The 16,359-nt window shown below is 41.6% G+C and overlaps 1 protein-coding gene across 1 annotated transcript; it reads right to left on the bottom strand.

Annotated features, from left to right (window-relative positions):
• Nucleotides 1-5,008: 5,008 nt before the first annotated feature.
• Nucleotides 5,009-15,536, bottom strand: LOC111979983 (uromodulin-like 1). The gene is made up of 15 exons (XM_070449741.1): nucleotides 15,374-15,536; nucleotides 13,477-13,586; nucleotides 13,177-13,363; nucleotides 12,699-12,839; nucleotides 12,102-12,596; nucleotides 11,547-11,807; nucleotides 11,079-11,191; nucleotides 10,693-10,912; nucleotides 10,291-10,428; nucleotides 9,532-10,148; nucleotides 9,057-9,217; nucleotides 8,566-8,802; nucleotides 8,212-8,371; nucleotides 6,295-6,379; nucleotides 5,009-5,455 (listed from the first exon to the last, which is right to left on the bottom strand). The coding sequence occupies exons 1-15, from the start codon at nucleotides 15,534-15,536 to the stop codon at nucleotides 5,268-5,270; spliced, it is 3,276 nt and encodes a 1,091-aa protein (XP_070305842.1). The 3' UTR covers nucleotides 5,009-5,267.
• Between the last annotated feature and the right edge of the window lie 823 nt (nucleotides 15,537-16,359).

Here is a 16,359-nt window from a genome sequence, read left to right as displayed (position 1 = left end):
GAAGAGCCTAATCTATTTATAAAAAAATAAAAAAAATTAAGATATGAATAATCAAAAGATTTAATTGAATAGAATTAACTAATTCAAAGAACAAAAAATAAATAAAATAATATATAATATAGGCCTAAATGCTCAAGCGTACACATTCGTTCTGACTGTCTGCTCAGACTCACCTGTTGTTCCTGTCAATCAGACACGCAGTGTCAATCATATACATWAAAAAAGTTATACTTTAAATGCAAATGTGTAATAGCATCCTTCTTTTTTACATTTATTTCAATTTGTGGGATGCTGCAGTTTAGCAAATTGTTATTTATATTTCTTTCATATGGTGCAATATTMTATTATGCTGTTCAGATTGTATTCGTTTTGAATGGTTAGATGTATGTGCACTTTGTTTATATACATTAAAAAGTTATACTTTAAATGCAAATGTTTAATAGAGTTCTTTTTCATAACAAACCAATGCATTTTTAAATACATTGTGGTTAAGGTAGAGTATGATTTCATTTAATAATTTAATTAGAATTGTTTTAACACCAATCATAGTCAAACTATCGCAAACTGTTTGACTTGAAAAAATACAAAACATACTTTTTTGTTGTTGAGCTAAGCCGAACGAGCCGACTCACTGAAAAGGCCGGAATGCCCATCACTAATATATTTTTCCTCCACTACACCACTACACCATTTAAAATGTCGTTATAATATCTGCACGAACTCTTMCAAACTGTTTCGGCTGGGAAGCATTCAGACACCTTTAGACCTCCGCTTCAAAAACATCGATATCAATTACATATTTCTTAAATTATCTTAGATTAATTCAGATGATTTTGAGGATGTGTACTGGCTACCGCGTTTTAAGGGCCATGGCTAGACGGGATCCAGCTTTTGTCAAATTAATGTCAGACTTGACTATTCGTAGCAGGTTAGAAGCATTTACGCAGCGGGTTACGATAATTAACGTAGCATGTTAGGAGAATTAGGTTAAAGGTAGGAAAAGGGTGACGGTAGCTAAAATGCAAMAAAAAAAATCTACTTTTGACATTAATTTGACAAAAGCTGGATCTTTTCTAGCCATGACCAGTCTCAAGAGTGATAAACAGTAATATTGGTGCTTTTTTGTAGTTTTTCAAGTGAATATATTTATTTTAAGGGAGTTTGCTCGCCGAGCTCTGCTAATACATGCTGACCAGACCGGACACGTCGCGTGCGCGAGCGTCGCATAATAAATTTAGAAATCCATGTTATTCAATTATTGCACCCACACTGCTCGYGCGGCTGAAAGTCCTGCCTCTCCCATCTCATTGGTTTATAGAAGCAGGTACCCACGTGCCATCTCCTCATTGGTTATACCCACGTGGGCGATTGAAAGACAAAATGTTTTGCTGGTCGTCGTGGTAAAAGTGTAAGTTAGATGCCAATCACCATATAAGTTCAAAGATGAAAAAGCCTGGAAGGAGGAGAGATGACTAGAAACGATTTGGCTAGCTAATTAACGTTAGCTAGCAAGTGCAAGCTAACTAGCTAAATTGCCATACATGTTTAATGCTTTTCGACCTGTCCCCAACAAACRGAGTTTGTTTTGATATTTTAACCTGCGTGTCGGTGATCGCGTTTGGTGTGGGGGGGCAAAATATATTTATGCACGATGGCGCAGGCGCGCAGCCGGTTTGGGTTCCGTGAGCAAACCGAACCTATATATGCAGACGCCTTTAGACCTCGCAATGACGCCTCTCAACACAGATTTCAAAGTTCATACTGTATATAAATGTTCAGAATGGAATGTTGAGAATGAAATGATCTGTACTTCAGCAACTAGGTGAAAATTATAACATACAGCACAATCATCCCTGCCACTGATAATAATTATGGTACTAGACGAAATGCAGTAAAGACCTCATACCCTGACTACACCGCTCGTGTCACGTGCGTGAGGTTGCAAAATAAATTTAGGAATCTATGTTATTCAATTATTGCACCCACACTGCTCGCGCGAGTCTGCGTTGCCAAGAGCTAAAATAATAGTCCTTTCTATTTCTGACGCAGATCGAGCTGCAAGTCCTGCCTCTACCATCTCCTCATTGGTTTATAGAAGCAGGTACCCATGTGCCATCTCCTCATTGGTTATACCACGTGGGTGATTGAAAGACGAACTGCTGCCGGTTGTCGTGGTAATACAATGAAAGTTTAGATGCCAATCACCAACGATGAACGATGAAAAAGCCTGGAAGGAGGAGAGAGGACTAGAAACAATTCGGTTGACTGTTTTTATGTGTGTATTAATTGTCAGAGTATAGGACCTTGTGCATTTCAGGTAAAATAATAACCTAATGTTTATATCCCAGGACAAATTAGCAAGCAACAGCAAGCTAGCTAAATAGGACAAATTAGCAAGCAAGTGCAAGCTAACTAGCTAAATTGCCATAAATGTTAAATGCTTTTTGACCTGTCCCCAAATTAATGTCATTGGTTCAGAGTTTGTTTTGATATTTTAACCTGCGTTCAGTGATCGCGTTTGGTGTAGGGGGACAAAATAAATGAATGCATGATGGCGCACGCTYGTGGTGAATATCCTCACCACCAGCAGTAATTATGTAGTTGAGGTGCTTAGATTTGGCACTGGCTGGTAATGGTAAATTAACGGACAATGGGCTGAAAGTAAGAGGAAGAGAGAACATGAATTAGTAATGGTCTGAAAGCCCAGGGAGATGACAGACAGACAGACCAGCAGTTAGGGTGATAAATGCTGTCTGTGCTTCCTATCTGCCAAATGGACTGAGGATGGAAGAGAGGAGGAGGGGAAGAATGAAGGGGAAAAGGACAGAAAGATMAATTTGCAGCCATTACATAGATGTTTGGCTCAGCTGCCTCTTAGAATACTGTTTAGTGGGATGTTAAAAAGAAAGACATTAGTCTTCTGTGGCCCCGCCTAGTCCCCAGTTTCGATGTAATATGTTTGGAAAGGACTCCCAGACACTCATAGTGGTATTTAACAATTGGGGTTCTTTGGAAATTCAGTGCAGTGTTTTCTTATTCACTCTGTGAATATTATGGATGATCCAACACATCTGCACACCACAGGGTTGAAAAAAAAACCCTGGCTAATGTTCTTAAAGCCAGATTCATTGCTAAAGGAATCCTTAATTAGGTAATTAGATCAGGGGGGAAAACACCTACTTGTTAATTTTTGGAGTGAAATGAAATCAACAAAATTGCAGAAGTGGATAATTGGGAATCAAACCTATGGTGCTGAAAATCATTGGATGAATTTGATTGAAGGAGGATGTTATCATACTGGTGGGTACTGGTATGGCAACTTCCGGTTGCATCACCGCCTGGTATGGCAACTGCTCAGCATCCGACCGTAAGGCGATTCAGAGGGTACTGCGTAAGGCCCAGTACATCACTGGGGCCAAGCTTCCTGCCATCCAGGACCTATATAGTAGGCGGTGTCAGAGGAAGGCCCAAAAAATTGTCGAAGACTCCAGTCACTCAAGTCATAGAATGTTCTCTCTGCTACGCACGGCAAGCGGTGCCAGAGCGCGAAGTCTAGGACCAAAAGGCTCCTCAACAGCTTCTACCCCCAAGCCATAAGACTGCTGAACAATTAATCAATTGGCCACCTGGACTATTTACATTGACCCCCCCCAACTTTACCCCTACCTACATGTACAAATTACCTCGACTAACCTGTACGCCCGCACATTGATTAGGTACCGGTACCCCCTGTATATATCCTCATTATTGTTATTTTATTGTGTTACTTTAAAAATTTTACTTTAGTTAATTTGGAAATATTTTTTTAACTCTATTTCTTGAACTGCATTGTTGGTTAAGGGCTTGTAAATTAGCATTTCACGGTAACGTCTACACCTGTTGTATTTGGCGCATCTGACAAATACAAATTGATTTGATTTTGAATCTACAGTTCACTCAGCTTTACAATGTGGGTATTTTTTAAACATTTATTTAACCTTTATTTAACTAGGCAAGTCAGTTAAGAACAAATGCTTATTTACAATGACGGCCTACCCCGGCTAAACCCTAACCCGAACGACGCTGGGGCAACTGTGCGACGCTCTATAACTGTAACAATCAACTATTTTTGTTTTATTTTGATGGAGGTTTGTTCCTTTGATACTTTGCCTCAGATCACTGTTTCACCCTCCCAAGAAGGTGGGTTGGGGTTGTATGCGTTAATTGGGGGTGGGGTTTATGAGTCCTCGTCCACACAGATTGTACCCCCCATCCCACCACCCTCCAGGTCTCCAGGGTACGCCTCTGAAAGAAACCAACCTCCTGCTGTTTACCATGTATCCCTCCACAGGGCTCGCCTCTCAGAGAGAGAAAGGTGTGTGTGTCACAAAGGTGTGTGTGAAGTGGTGGTGTGAAATCATCATACACATGATGGGCCCGGCCTGCACATTTACACATGCACGCAGCACAGACATACAGACCACCAAGTCTTTGATGTATTTGATAAATGTACCATACCTTCATGTAATGTTATCTAATGTCAATCATCCAAAATGTTTATAGTGTGACCATATCTAATTCATGATATTATAACACTGTGAAATCCCAACATTTGTTGTCCTACCTATGTTTTAATTTTTTTTAATGCAATGACCCAACAGTGTCCTCTAGTGTATGGATCATTACAGTAGTTCTTAGATTGTATCACAAATTCAACATTTCACCTCATAAATAAAGATTGGGGAAATATTCTCTTCCTCTGCTACAAATGTTCCAATATACAAATAATTCCTTTTTATTTCTAGTTGTTCGTTTATGAACATATTTCACATATTTTAGCAGGTCAATATTTCAGGATGTGTCTGCTATTGACTTTAGAAGACTTCAGGATAAATGGTAGATAAATGGTAGATTTTCTCAGTTATAGAAAAATATCAGTTTAAAAGAAAATGAAGGGATTGYAGAATATATTATATTTTTAAAATAAGATTTACTATACAAATCCTAACAAGACAACATTAATTTCCAAGGCAAACAGTGCTTTGTATACAGTATGTATTTAAATGTATCAATGTTGAAAAAATTGAAGAGACCCTGATGTCATCCAAATTAATAATGATTTCTGCCCTTTTGATACACTTAGTTTTTTAATAATATGCCTTAGTTTAATCAAAATTATCTGTATTGACCTCTTCATTTCTGACTACTAGGCAACAGCTTGAAGAAATTAAATACCAACTTTACTATGTCTTTGAGTTCCCTAAAACTAGCCTAAAAGTGTTCCAGCACTAAGTATTGAAAACATGATAGGTATAGTTATCTTGTTTGGGTTTGAGGCTGAAACTGTAGGTTCCAATTCGCTTCCTGTGGCTGAAGAACAAGGAAGAGAGACTCCCGATAAAGAGGAGGAATAGTCCTATTCCCAGTAAACTGTAGCCCACCAGACGAAGAGTATCAGATCTCTCTTYGAYGGACACTGCCAGAAAACATGTCAGAATATATTAACTTCACAATATGTACAGTTGATCATCCTATACATCATGTAGCCTTGTACAAACCATCCTGAGCCTTTTTCTAAAATGTGTTATTAGATTGGAGAACACATTAGGAGGGATCTTAGACCATTCCTCCATACAGAATCTTTCCAGATCCTTGATATCCTTTGTCTACCCTTATGGACTGCCCTCTTCATTTCAAACCACAGGTTTTCAATGGGGTTCAAGTCTGGACACTGAGATGGCCATTGCAAAATGTTGATTTTTTTTGGTCAATGAACAATTTCTTGATGTGTGTTTGGGGTTATTGTCTTTGTCTTGCTGGAAGATCCACTTGCGGCCAAGTTTCAGCATCCTGGCAGAGGCAACCAGGTTTTTGGCTAAAATGTCCTGGTACTGAGTAAAGTTCATGATGCCGTTGACCTTCAAAATGGAATGACATGAATCCCTCCCAATGTGTTCTCCAATCTCATAAAACGTTTTAGAAAAAGACTCAGTGCCGTTATCCTCGCAAGGCGAGGTATTGAAAGGTATTAAAAATGGGTGACAATCATTTTGACCCCTATCTTTTTGAGAGAAAAAATTATTACAAGTTACACAAAATCTCTTTGGGTGAGCAATTSTATTAGTATAAAATAATATACTTTTCCATTCTTTATAGTTCAGTATTTGCATGATTTATTTTATACATTCTTTTTGCTCATCTTTATCAAGGGTGCCAATCATTTTGGACTTGGCTGTATATGAAATTAGCAGTAGCCTAGTTGTCACAGTATAGCTTTTTTTGATGCAGTCACACTTTGAAGAGMATTTACTTTACCTTTGTGTGATCGAAGCAATGGTCCACAGGATGATTTTGCTGTTCCAATTAGATTGGAGAATCTTTCTCTCCGCCCAAAGCAATCCTGACAAAGGAAAAGATTATGGAAAGAAAACAGCATTGAACTACACTGAACAAAAATATAAACACAACATGCAACAATTTAAAAGATTTTACAGAGTTACAGTTCAAATAAGGAAATCAGTCAATTGAAATAAATTCATTAGGTCCCCTATCTATAGATTTTACATGACTGGGAATACAGATATGAATCTGTTGGTCACAGATACCTTGAAAAAAATGTAGGGGCGTGGATCAGAAAACCAGTCAGTTTCTGGTGTGACCACCATTTGCCTCATGAAGCGCAACACATCTCCTTCGCATAAAGTTACTCCATATTGGCGGAACTGGAACATGCTGTTGTACACGTAGATCCAGAGCATCCCAAACGTGCTCAATGAGCAACATGTCTGGTGGGTATGCAGGCCATGGAAGAACTGGGACATTTTCAGCTTCCAGAAGTTGTGTACAGATCCTTGCGACATCATGCTGAAACATGAGGTGATGGCAGCGGATAAATGACACAGCAATGGGCCTCAGGATCTGGTCAAGGTATCTCTGTGCATTCAAATTGCCATCGATAAAATGAAATTGTGTTCGTTGTCCAAAGCTTATGCCTGCCATACCRTAACTCCACCATGGGGCACTCTGTTCACAACGTTGACATCAGCAAACTGCTTGCCTACATGACGCCATACAAGCTGTTTCCATCTGCCCGGTACTGTGGAAACCGGGATTCATCCGTGAAGAGCACACTTCTCCAGCGTGCCAGTAGCCATTGAAGGTGAGCATTAGCCCACTGGAGTTGATTACGAAGCCAATCTGCAGTCAGGTCAAGACCCTAGTGAGGATGACGAGCAAGCAGATGAGMTTCCCTGAGGTGGTTTCTGACAGTTTGTGCAGAAATTCTTCGGTTGTACAAATCCACAGTTTCATCAGACGATCCCGCAGGTGAAAAAGCCGGATGTGGAGGTCCAGGGCTGGCGTGGTTACACGTGGTCTGCGGTTGTGCGCCGGTTGGATGTACTAACAAATTCTCTAAAACGACATTGGAGACGACTTATGGTAGAGAAATGAACATTAAAATATCTCACAACAGCTCTGGTGGACATTCCTGCAGTCAGCATGCCAATTGCACGCTCCCCCAAAACTTGAGACATCTGTGGCATTGTGTTGTGGACACAACTGCACATTTTAGAGTGGCATTTTATTGTCCCCAGAACAAGGTGCACCTGTGTAATGATCATGTTGTTTAAGCTTCTTGATATGCCACACTTGTCAGGTGGATGGATTATCTTGGCAAAGGAGAAATGCTCACTAACAGGGATGTAAACACATTTGTGCACAACATTTAAGAGTGAAAGMTTTTTGTACGTATGGAACATTTCTGGGATCTTTCATTTCAGCTCATGAAACATGGAATCAACACTTTACATGTTGTGTTTACACTTTTGTTCAGTATAATTAAACATTCTCCAAGTAGAGCATTTTTCAAGAGCCTCTAGGTAGTCATATCAAAGGGGTTGAACACAGTGGTTAAATTGAACTGGAGATACCCGGATCAAAGCGAGAGCCAGGCAGAGCCGAGCTCTAGCACCTTATGGGAGTAGGATAAAAAGCAGGATAAAAGTAGTAACCCTAACCCAAACCCTAGAATAGTAATACATTGTACTTACAGCAGTAACACTAACCCTAATTCTAACCCTAATCTTGGCATAATCCTTTTATTCAACCCGCCAGAGCTTCCCCACCTCCGAATACCCCATTTAACCCCTGGTTGGAGAGTAAATCTAGACATCAAAGTAAATACTGTATATTTGAGTAGTACAGTATGAATAAATCTGGACAGATGCTCACAGGCTGGCAGGTGGCCGAGCCAGTCTCGATACAGATCTGAATCTGGCAGTGCAGGTAGATGACATTCAGGTTAATGTAGGAGAAGATGCGAAGAGACAGGCGAGACTTGCTGGAGTTGCCGTTCTCCACGACTGTGGTGTATGTGTTTGGGAGGGGACAGCTGATTAGAAAGAGAGATACAGATTACCGGCAGAAAGCTTAGAAAGTACCCAAACACATCTAAATCTTCAAGCAAATGTCCATCCTCGGATGGACAATACATATAAATGGTATTCTATTATATGCCACGGAATAAAAACCTAGCATCTAAGCTAACTATAATAGGGCACCTTCAAAAGCAATTGTAGAACAGACCTGTTTTCCAGAAAAACATAGGTTGTTGGTTCTAAGGGGTTGCTGCTCTGGGTGGCCCAGCACTTGTTGATGACCACTTTGATCTGGGCAACCGTGGAGTCAACGCTGACCTCGACCACAACATCCTCCTCAGGAGACAGGCTGTAGTTCTGGGGGAGGGGTGACATTCCATTCAGGAGCTGAAATGTCACGTAGAACGTCCCTGAGCCCATGACAGCATCATTGATCATATCATACCTGTCAATACACCATAAGATATTATGTAAATAAATAGCTAAATATATCATGGATACTGAATATTCAAATACACTCTATGTCAATAAGAGAGATATTTGCAAGCATGTCTTTGAGTAGTGAGGAAAAATTGGGTTCTAGACATGTTTATTTTTCAGTCTAGCTGAGCAGTGATTTGTGGGAGTTAAAAGGTGGAGGGAGGTGGATATGACCATAGTGACATAGATAAGGTAACCATGGCACCTGGCAGAGCGTACCCTGTGGTGCTGTAACCAGAGGAGATGATGATGCTCCTCCTGAAGGTACACATGATGGGGACCTTCAGCCGTACTGTGGGAACCCTTGTAGTGTCGTCAGGCAAGAGCTGAGAGCTCATAGAGTTGTACAGATTCACCTGAGCAGTGTAGTGAGTGCTGTTCTGAAGTGCAAAAGTTAACATGGGTATTAGTTAGTTATTTTATTTTCTAACAGACCATGAGGACAGTTCAATCTAGTTTGGTCATCCAACACCTGCACCTACAAGATACCATGGTGACAGGCTGCATGTTTTTAATGTATAGAATAAATGGTACATAAATAAGGACATTTTAACCTGTTAAATCCAGGTCTGTTTTGTACATTATAGAATAACCTTTTATTTAGCCTAAACACACCAGAGACTATGCTCTTTGTGACACAAGGGGGCAGTAGGTAGCACCCTCTAACCACTGACTGACAAGTTTACTGACTCACATATAAGAGCTGTGTGTTACACTCGTCCCAAGCCACCGTCAGCTGGACGTGGCTACTGTTCCCTCCGTTCACGCCACACTCCTGTCTCCCTAGGAACAGGGAAGAGTCCCCAATGTGCCCCGACCACAGGAAGTCCCTGGCCACTGTCACCGTGATGGCACTGGCCCTGCACTCCACTGAGATGGCTTCCGTATAAGAGACCAGAGGAGCCAGAGATGTAGGAGTCTCAGGCTGCAGACTGGTTTTGATGAGACCGCTGGTCATTTTTGTAGGAACTTCAGTGATGGTTGAGGTTGTAACTGGCGCCATGGTTGTGATTGTGACTGGAGTTTTGGTTGAAACTGTGTTGTTGATTCTAACTGTATTGTTGACAGTGGTTGTAACTGTTGCGTTCATTGCAGCTGCATCTGTATTGTTGGATGTAATTGAGGTTGTATTGTAGGTGGTAGTGGTTGACACTGTATTGCTGGTTGTAACGGGAGTGTTTGTTGTGGTTGCGGACATAGGTGTGGTTGCGGATATAGGTGTGGTTGTGGACATAGGTGTGGTTGCGGATATAGGTGTGGTTGTGGACATAGGTGTGGTTGTGGACATAGGTGTGGTTGTGGTCAAAGGAGCTGTATGGCAACAAAAAAAAGACAATTACAGTTTGAACTGTAGTGAACTGATTAGGCAGTGTGAGACGAATACTCTAGTAACCATATCCAGATCTGAATTTAGACTACCAAAAAGGGAAAGCGATTACTCCATTTTGTCTACCTGAACAGACCCGTCCCGGCCTAGAGGGGTTAGAGTCCGTGAATCCATCCAGACAGAGACAGCTGTAGGAGCCCCAGGTGTTAGTGCAYTGGGCCCATGGGGAGCAGTCCATGTCCCCTGTACTGCACTCATCAACATCTGTTTGAAACAACAACAAAAATCTGGCATTGAATATCAGGTTAACAGTTTATGCAGATTGGTATCACTAAATGTGCTCTCCATCTAATGCTAACAGAGAGTTATCTTATTTCATATTCAACCTATATTTAACCAGAAAGCCCCATTAATTCAAATAATAATTTTCAAGAAAGGCCCATTGGAGACCTGGCACATCATCTTGTACACATCCTTTTATCAAAATCTAAGTATTCTTCCAACTGTACAAGGTTAAGACAGCGTTACCATTTATGCTGGTGTTGTTGCTGTCAACTGTGTATCTGGAGCTGTTCTGTAGGGCCTGCATCAGAGCAGAGGACACTTTCAGGATGTCCTGGGACTGACTGGGTGTGAAGATGATGGTGAAGTTCACTACTACACTGCCAGGGGCCAGGCCTGTGATCTGAACCCTCACATCTCCTGAGTTTACCAGGGCCAGAATATCAGGAGGGAGAGACTGGAGGATCTGTGGGACAGTTAGAGGAGACAGTGTGTTTGTGTCAGTGTCATTTGATAGAAACTACAACATTCCATGTTCTATAAGTGAGGACAATGACAACATTCAAACATTCAACATTTGTAAACATTCAAAAAACATTTGTCTAAGCAGCCGTTGTGTGGTAGTCTCCTACCTCTTCCATAATACTACGACTAAGATTCTGATACGCCTGGCTAGTAGGGTCCAGCAGGGCATCAGTGAACTGCACATTGGTCAGGTGAGCTGTTGCTCCAAGTGTCTGTGCAGCTGTGAATTGGATACACACATCCAGCCAAAGCACTGTAGTCACTAGAACAGTTTCATATCTGCTATAAGAGTCAGCATAACGTGAAAGTGCTTTCGTAAGTGAAACCAAATCATATTGCTGTGTCAGTGTGTAATGAATAATAGAGGGCTTTCCTCTTGTCCTTGTTCAGATGGCTTTGGCCAGCAGTTCACTATAGGGCACACCATATCAGCCTCCTTATGCATAAAGCACATATAGCTAAMATGTACTGCATCAGTTTAAGTATGCACACATTTTAAGTGATATTGACATAACAAAACTGAAAAAGATGACAGAAAGTTGATATTTTAAACACATTCTTTACATGGTACTTACCAGTCTTAACCAGCAGCAGCAGGCTGGCCCCCTGGCTCCCATGGGGACAGGAAATGACAGTAACGTTGTAGAGAACCCCAGGCTTCAACAATGTCACCTCCCAGACTGACAGCCCCGTCTCCCAGCGTCCCCTGACCTTTGACCCCTCCATCAGCACCACCAGAAAGCTAAACCCGCTCTGGGATTGGCCAGTCATCCAGGACACGCAGAAGGAGGAGCCAGTGACGTTGGAAGCCTGCAGGTTGGTGATGGGGGCGGGGTCTGGGGGAGAAGGGAGACAGTAATCAATCTCAACTTCTATGAAATATAATTTTATCAATTAGGAATGACTTTGTGAGAGTCTAAGTTTTTTAAATTATGATTATTAAAGATGTATGTGGAGCACTTTGGAGAATATTATGCAAACAGCCTCAGGGGTTCTTAGAAACAGCAGGGGAGTCATTGGGGGAATTTCTATCAACAAAATATTGATAGAAGTGATATTTTAAAAAGTCCATACGCTTAAAACTGTTGCTGTTGTACAATGTATAATGGGTGTGTTATTGATTTCCATACTGCATGTTGATGGAGATGGTGGTGATACACTCAGGGACACCACCAGAGTGGGCTCAAGGCTGGTTTGTGGCATAGTGCTGGTCTGCTGGTGATGTGTCTGCCATGCCGGTACAGAGGGGGCCGAGGTGGAGAGGGTTGGGGTTGGAGAGTTGGGGTTAGTGGTATGCTGGAGTGAGGTGGAACTACTCCAGGATGTGAGAGCTGTACTGATTTCAGGCCTGCTGGAGGTCAATACAGTACTCGAGGGTATCACTGCGGTACTGGTCTCAGACCTGTTGGAGCTGGCTTTAACTGGGTTATGTGTGGTAGCATGTATATGGGTCGAGCTCAGCATCATGCTCCTGTCTGTGGTTGTAGCTATAGCTGTTGGGGTATCAGTGAAGCTGGAGACCTGGGACTGATAGCTGGTGCTGTTGGGTGGCAACTCTGTAGCATTGGCCCACCAGAACATATGAGTGGCATTACTGGGCATGGGTGAGGTCACAGGGTCAGCAGCTGAAAAGAGAACGAACAGGTTGAGTGTTAGCTACAAACTTTTACATCTTTACATTCATTTCATATAACCCAGAGTATGTACACACCACTCCCTGTCCTTACCTTGGCAGTGTACCCCTTTGTTGTTGGGGTTGAGATCAATTAATCCTGGATGGCAGGTGCAGCTGTAGGAGCCCTCTGTGTTGGTACAGTCTGCCTGACGTGAGCAGCTGCTGAGAGCGGCATGGCTACACTCATTCATGTCTGAAAGGACAGCAGCATAATGTGTAGTAGATACTGTATACAGGATATACATTATACAGTGTGTGTGTGTGTCTATTCGTTTTGTGTGTGTGTTCGCACTGGTGTGTGTTTTTGAGAGTGTGTGTCAACGGCCAGTTTTCCATTTCCAGAGGAAACATGTCGCAGATGAGTGTAAAGAGGAAGTGGAGGCAGAGTGGGACACCGTGGTGTTACTGAGTCAGCTTTTCCTTAGCAGGGTTTTCAGTAACAAGAGAACAACTATAACACATACATCATTATATCCACCAGAAAASCCTGTGTATTTTACGCCCCACAGTACAGTACAGAATCCCCTTACCTTCAACTGACACCGAGGTGACTTCTTCAATGTGTATGAGAAGAAGGTGCAGCTTTGTGGTCGTGTTGGACAGGGACAGCATTTCAGGGGAACTAATCAGCAGAGAGGAGGAGGTTCTAAATGGCCATATAGGCCAGGAGCTGATATAGTATACAGAGACGTCATAAGAGTCCAGCGCTCCAGTCACCTGTAAACCAATACAGAATGGTCATGGCCTATACTGGGCACATACGGTGAGAAATAGGGACTATATAATGGACCATCATTGAGAAGAACATAGGGAGAGATACAGTAACCTACCACAGAGTGCAGCAGCCTTGTGTGGTTCAGGATTCCCCCGTCCATGGATATCAGCMGCTGGTAATCTGTCTTCACTGTCACAGTGACGTGAAAGCACCAGCCTCTACCGCCTGAGTGAAATAATTAAGAATACTTGTATCTTTACAATATAATTTTCTGTGACTGTACTATACAATGAATATATATATATCAGGAGCGGCACCTGAGAAAGCATTTTCCACCACCATTAAATAAACACCAAATTATGGAATTTCTCATGGAAGAATGGTGTCTCATTCCTCCAATGGACTTCCAGACACTTATAGAATCCATGCCAAAGAGCATTGAAGCTGTTCTGGTTCGTGGTGGCCCAACACCCTATTAACTTCTTATGGCTGGGGGCAGTATTGAGTAGCTTGGATGAATAAGGTGCCCAGAGTAAACTGCCTGCTACTCAGTCCCAGAAGCTAAGATATGCATATTATTAGTATATTTGGATAGAAAACACACTGAAGTTTCTAAGACTGTTTGAACGATGTCTGTGAGTATAACAGAACTCATATGGCAGGCAAAAACCTGAGACAAAATCCAACCAGGAAGTGGGAAATCTGAGGTTTGTTTTTCAACTCATCGCCTATCAAATATACAGTGGGATATTGGTCATATTGCACTTCCTAAGGCTTCCACTAGATGTCAACAGTCTTTAGAACCTTGTTTGATGCTTCTACTGTGAAGGAGGGGGGAATGAGGGCTCTTTGAGTCAGGGGTCTGGCATGCCATGAGTGCCATGAGCTGCCCACTCGCATTCACGTGAGAGTTAGCTTGCGTTCCATTGCATTTCTGAAGACAAAGGAATTCTCCGGGTTGAAACATTATTGAAGATTTATGATAAAAACATCCTAAAGATTGATTCTATACATCGTTTGACATGTTTCTACGGACTGTAACGGAACTTTTGGACTTTTAGTCTGCTCGCGCCTCATGAATTTGGATTACTGGGCTAAACGCGCTAACAAAAARGAGGTATTTGGACATAAATTATGTACTTTATCGAACAAATCAAATATTTATTGTGGAACTGGGATTCCTGGGAGTGCATTCTGATGAAGATCATCAAAGGTAAGTGAATATTTATAACGCTATTTCTGACTTCTGTTGACTCCAACATGGCGGATATCTGTATGGCTGGTTTTGTTGTCTGAGCGCTGTACTCAGATTATTGCATGGTTTGCTTTTTCCGTAAARWWWTTTTGAAATCTGACACAGTGGTTGCATTAAAGAGAAGAATATCTCTAATTCTGTGCATAACACTTGTATCTTATATTAAAGTTTATGATGACTATTTCTGTAAATTGATGTGGCTCTCTGCAAAATCACCAGATGTTTTGGAAGCAAAACATTACTGAACGTAACGCGCCAATGTAAACTGAGATTTCTGGATATAAATATGCACTTTATCGAACAAAACATACATGTATTGTGGAACATGAAGTCCTATGAGTGTCATCTGATGAAGATCAYCAAAGGTTAGTGATTAATTTTATCTCTATTTCTGCTTTTTGTGACTCCTCTCTTTGGCTGGAAAAATGGCTGTGTTTTCTGTGAGTAGGTGCAGACCTAACATAATCGTTTGGTGTGCTTTCGTCGTAAAGCATTTTTGAAATCGGACACTGTGGTGGGATTAACAACAAGTTTATCTTTAAAATGGTGTAAAATACTTCTATGTTTGAGGAATTTTAATTATGAGATTTCTGTTATTTTGAGTTTGGCGCCCTGCACTTTCACTGGGTGTTGTCATATCGATCCCGTTAACGGGATCCCAGCCATAAGAAGACATTTTATGTTGGTGTTTCCTTTATTTTGGCATTTACCTGTATATCTTTGATCACAATGAAGTTGATCTGGGATCTGTACCTACCTGCAGACTGAGGGTCAGTACAGAGAGAAAGGCCTTCTCTCTGGCAGCACTTTTGCCAGCCTGGGCAGTCTAARTCCCATTCACACCCTCCACTCCTGGGTGCCTCCACGACACCCTCAGGACAGGACCCTGGCTTAGCAGTGAACTCTCCACTTCTGTTCATAGCTTAATCAAAGAGAGAGAGAGAGAGTATCCGATTAAATGTTTACAAAGAGCACTGTGAATAGCAAACTATAACTGTGTTCTTGGTCCACAGCCCCATCTAGTGTTCTTTGTTAGCTGCTCCATATAAACAAGTCTCCATGACTACTGGTCCTGATTGTATTAGGGCAGGGCCATAGTACTGATGTACTGTAAATTGTGAAAATGACCAAACTGTTAAATACATTTCTTACACTTTGTAGATACTTCTGTGCTCTCCTAAACATATTTTCTTTTCATGTTGAACAAGTGCTAAAATACAAGCTAGAATACTCACATAAAGCACAGTAGCTGCCCACTTGTTCATAGCCATCACAACACCTCAAAACGTCTTTGGTGACATTCATGTACTCAGTCCGATAGGCCTTTTTGTAAACAGTGACCTCACACATCTTCCAGGGTAGCCAGCCGCAACATGACCTCCTGACCGTATAAGAGATCTTATAGGACAACACTTTACTCACCACTGTGCTCTCATGTCGAGTACACAGGTGGTAGCTGGACATAGACAGGTCATATCCTGAAATACAGGAATGGTTATATTATATATGTAATGGAGACTATCCATGTTTTTATGTTTGCAGAATCTAAGACAAATGGGCAGGGCATTCCAAAAAAACAGTCACAAAAACATAATATTGGAAAATAAGTATTTGCAGATCAATGTTGCATAAATAACAGAATATATGAACACAAGCACATAACAGGTTTTCATTTCCACAACTGCGGGCGTTCATAGGAGTGCCCACAGCCAAGGAGTGCCCACAGTATCAATGCAGGTACAG

Source organism: Salvelinus sp. IW2-2015, linkage group LG20 (genome assembly GCF_002910315.2).
Source record: "Salvelinus sp. IW2-2015 linkage group LG20, ASM291031v2, whole genome shotgun sequence".
NCBI classification, from domain to species: Eukaryota; Metazoa; Chordata; class Actinopteri; order Salmoniformes; family Salmonidae; genus Salvelinus; species Salvelinus sp. IW2-2015.
Note: the sequence above shows the minus strand (reverse complement) of the source record. Positions and strands in the feature narration are given on the sequence as shown.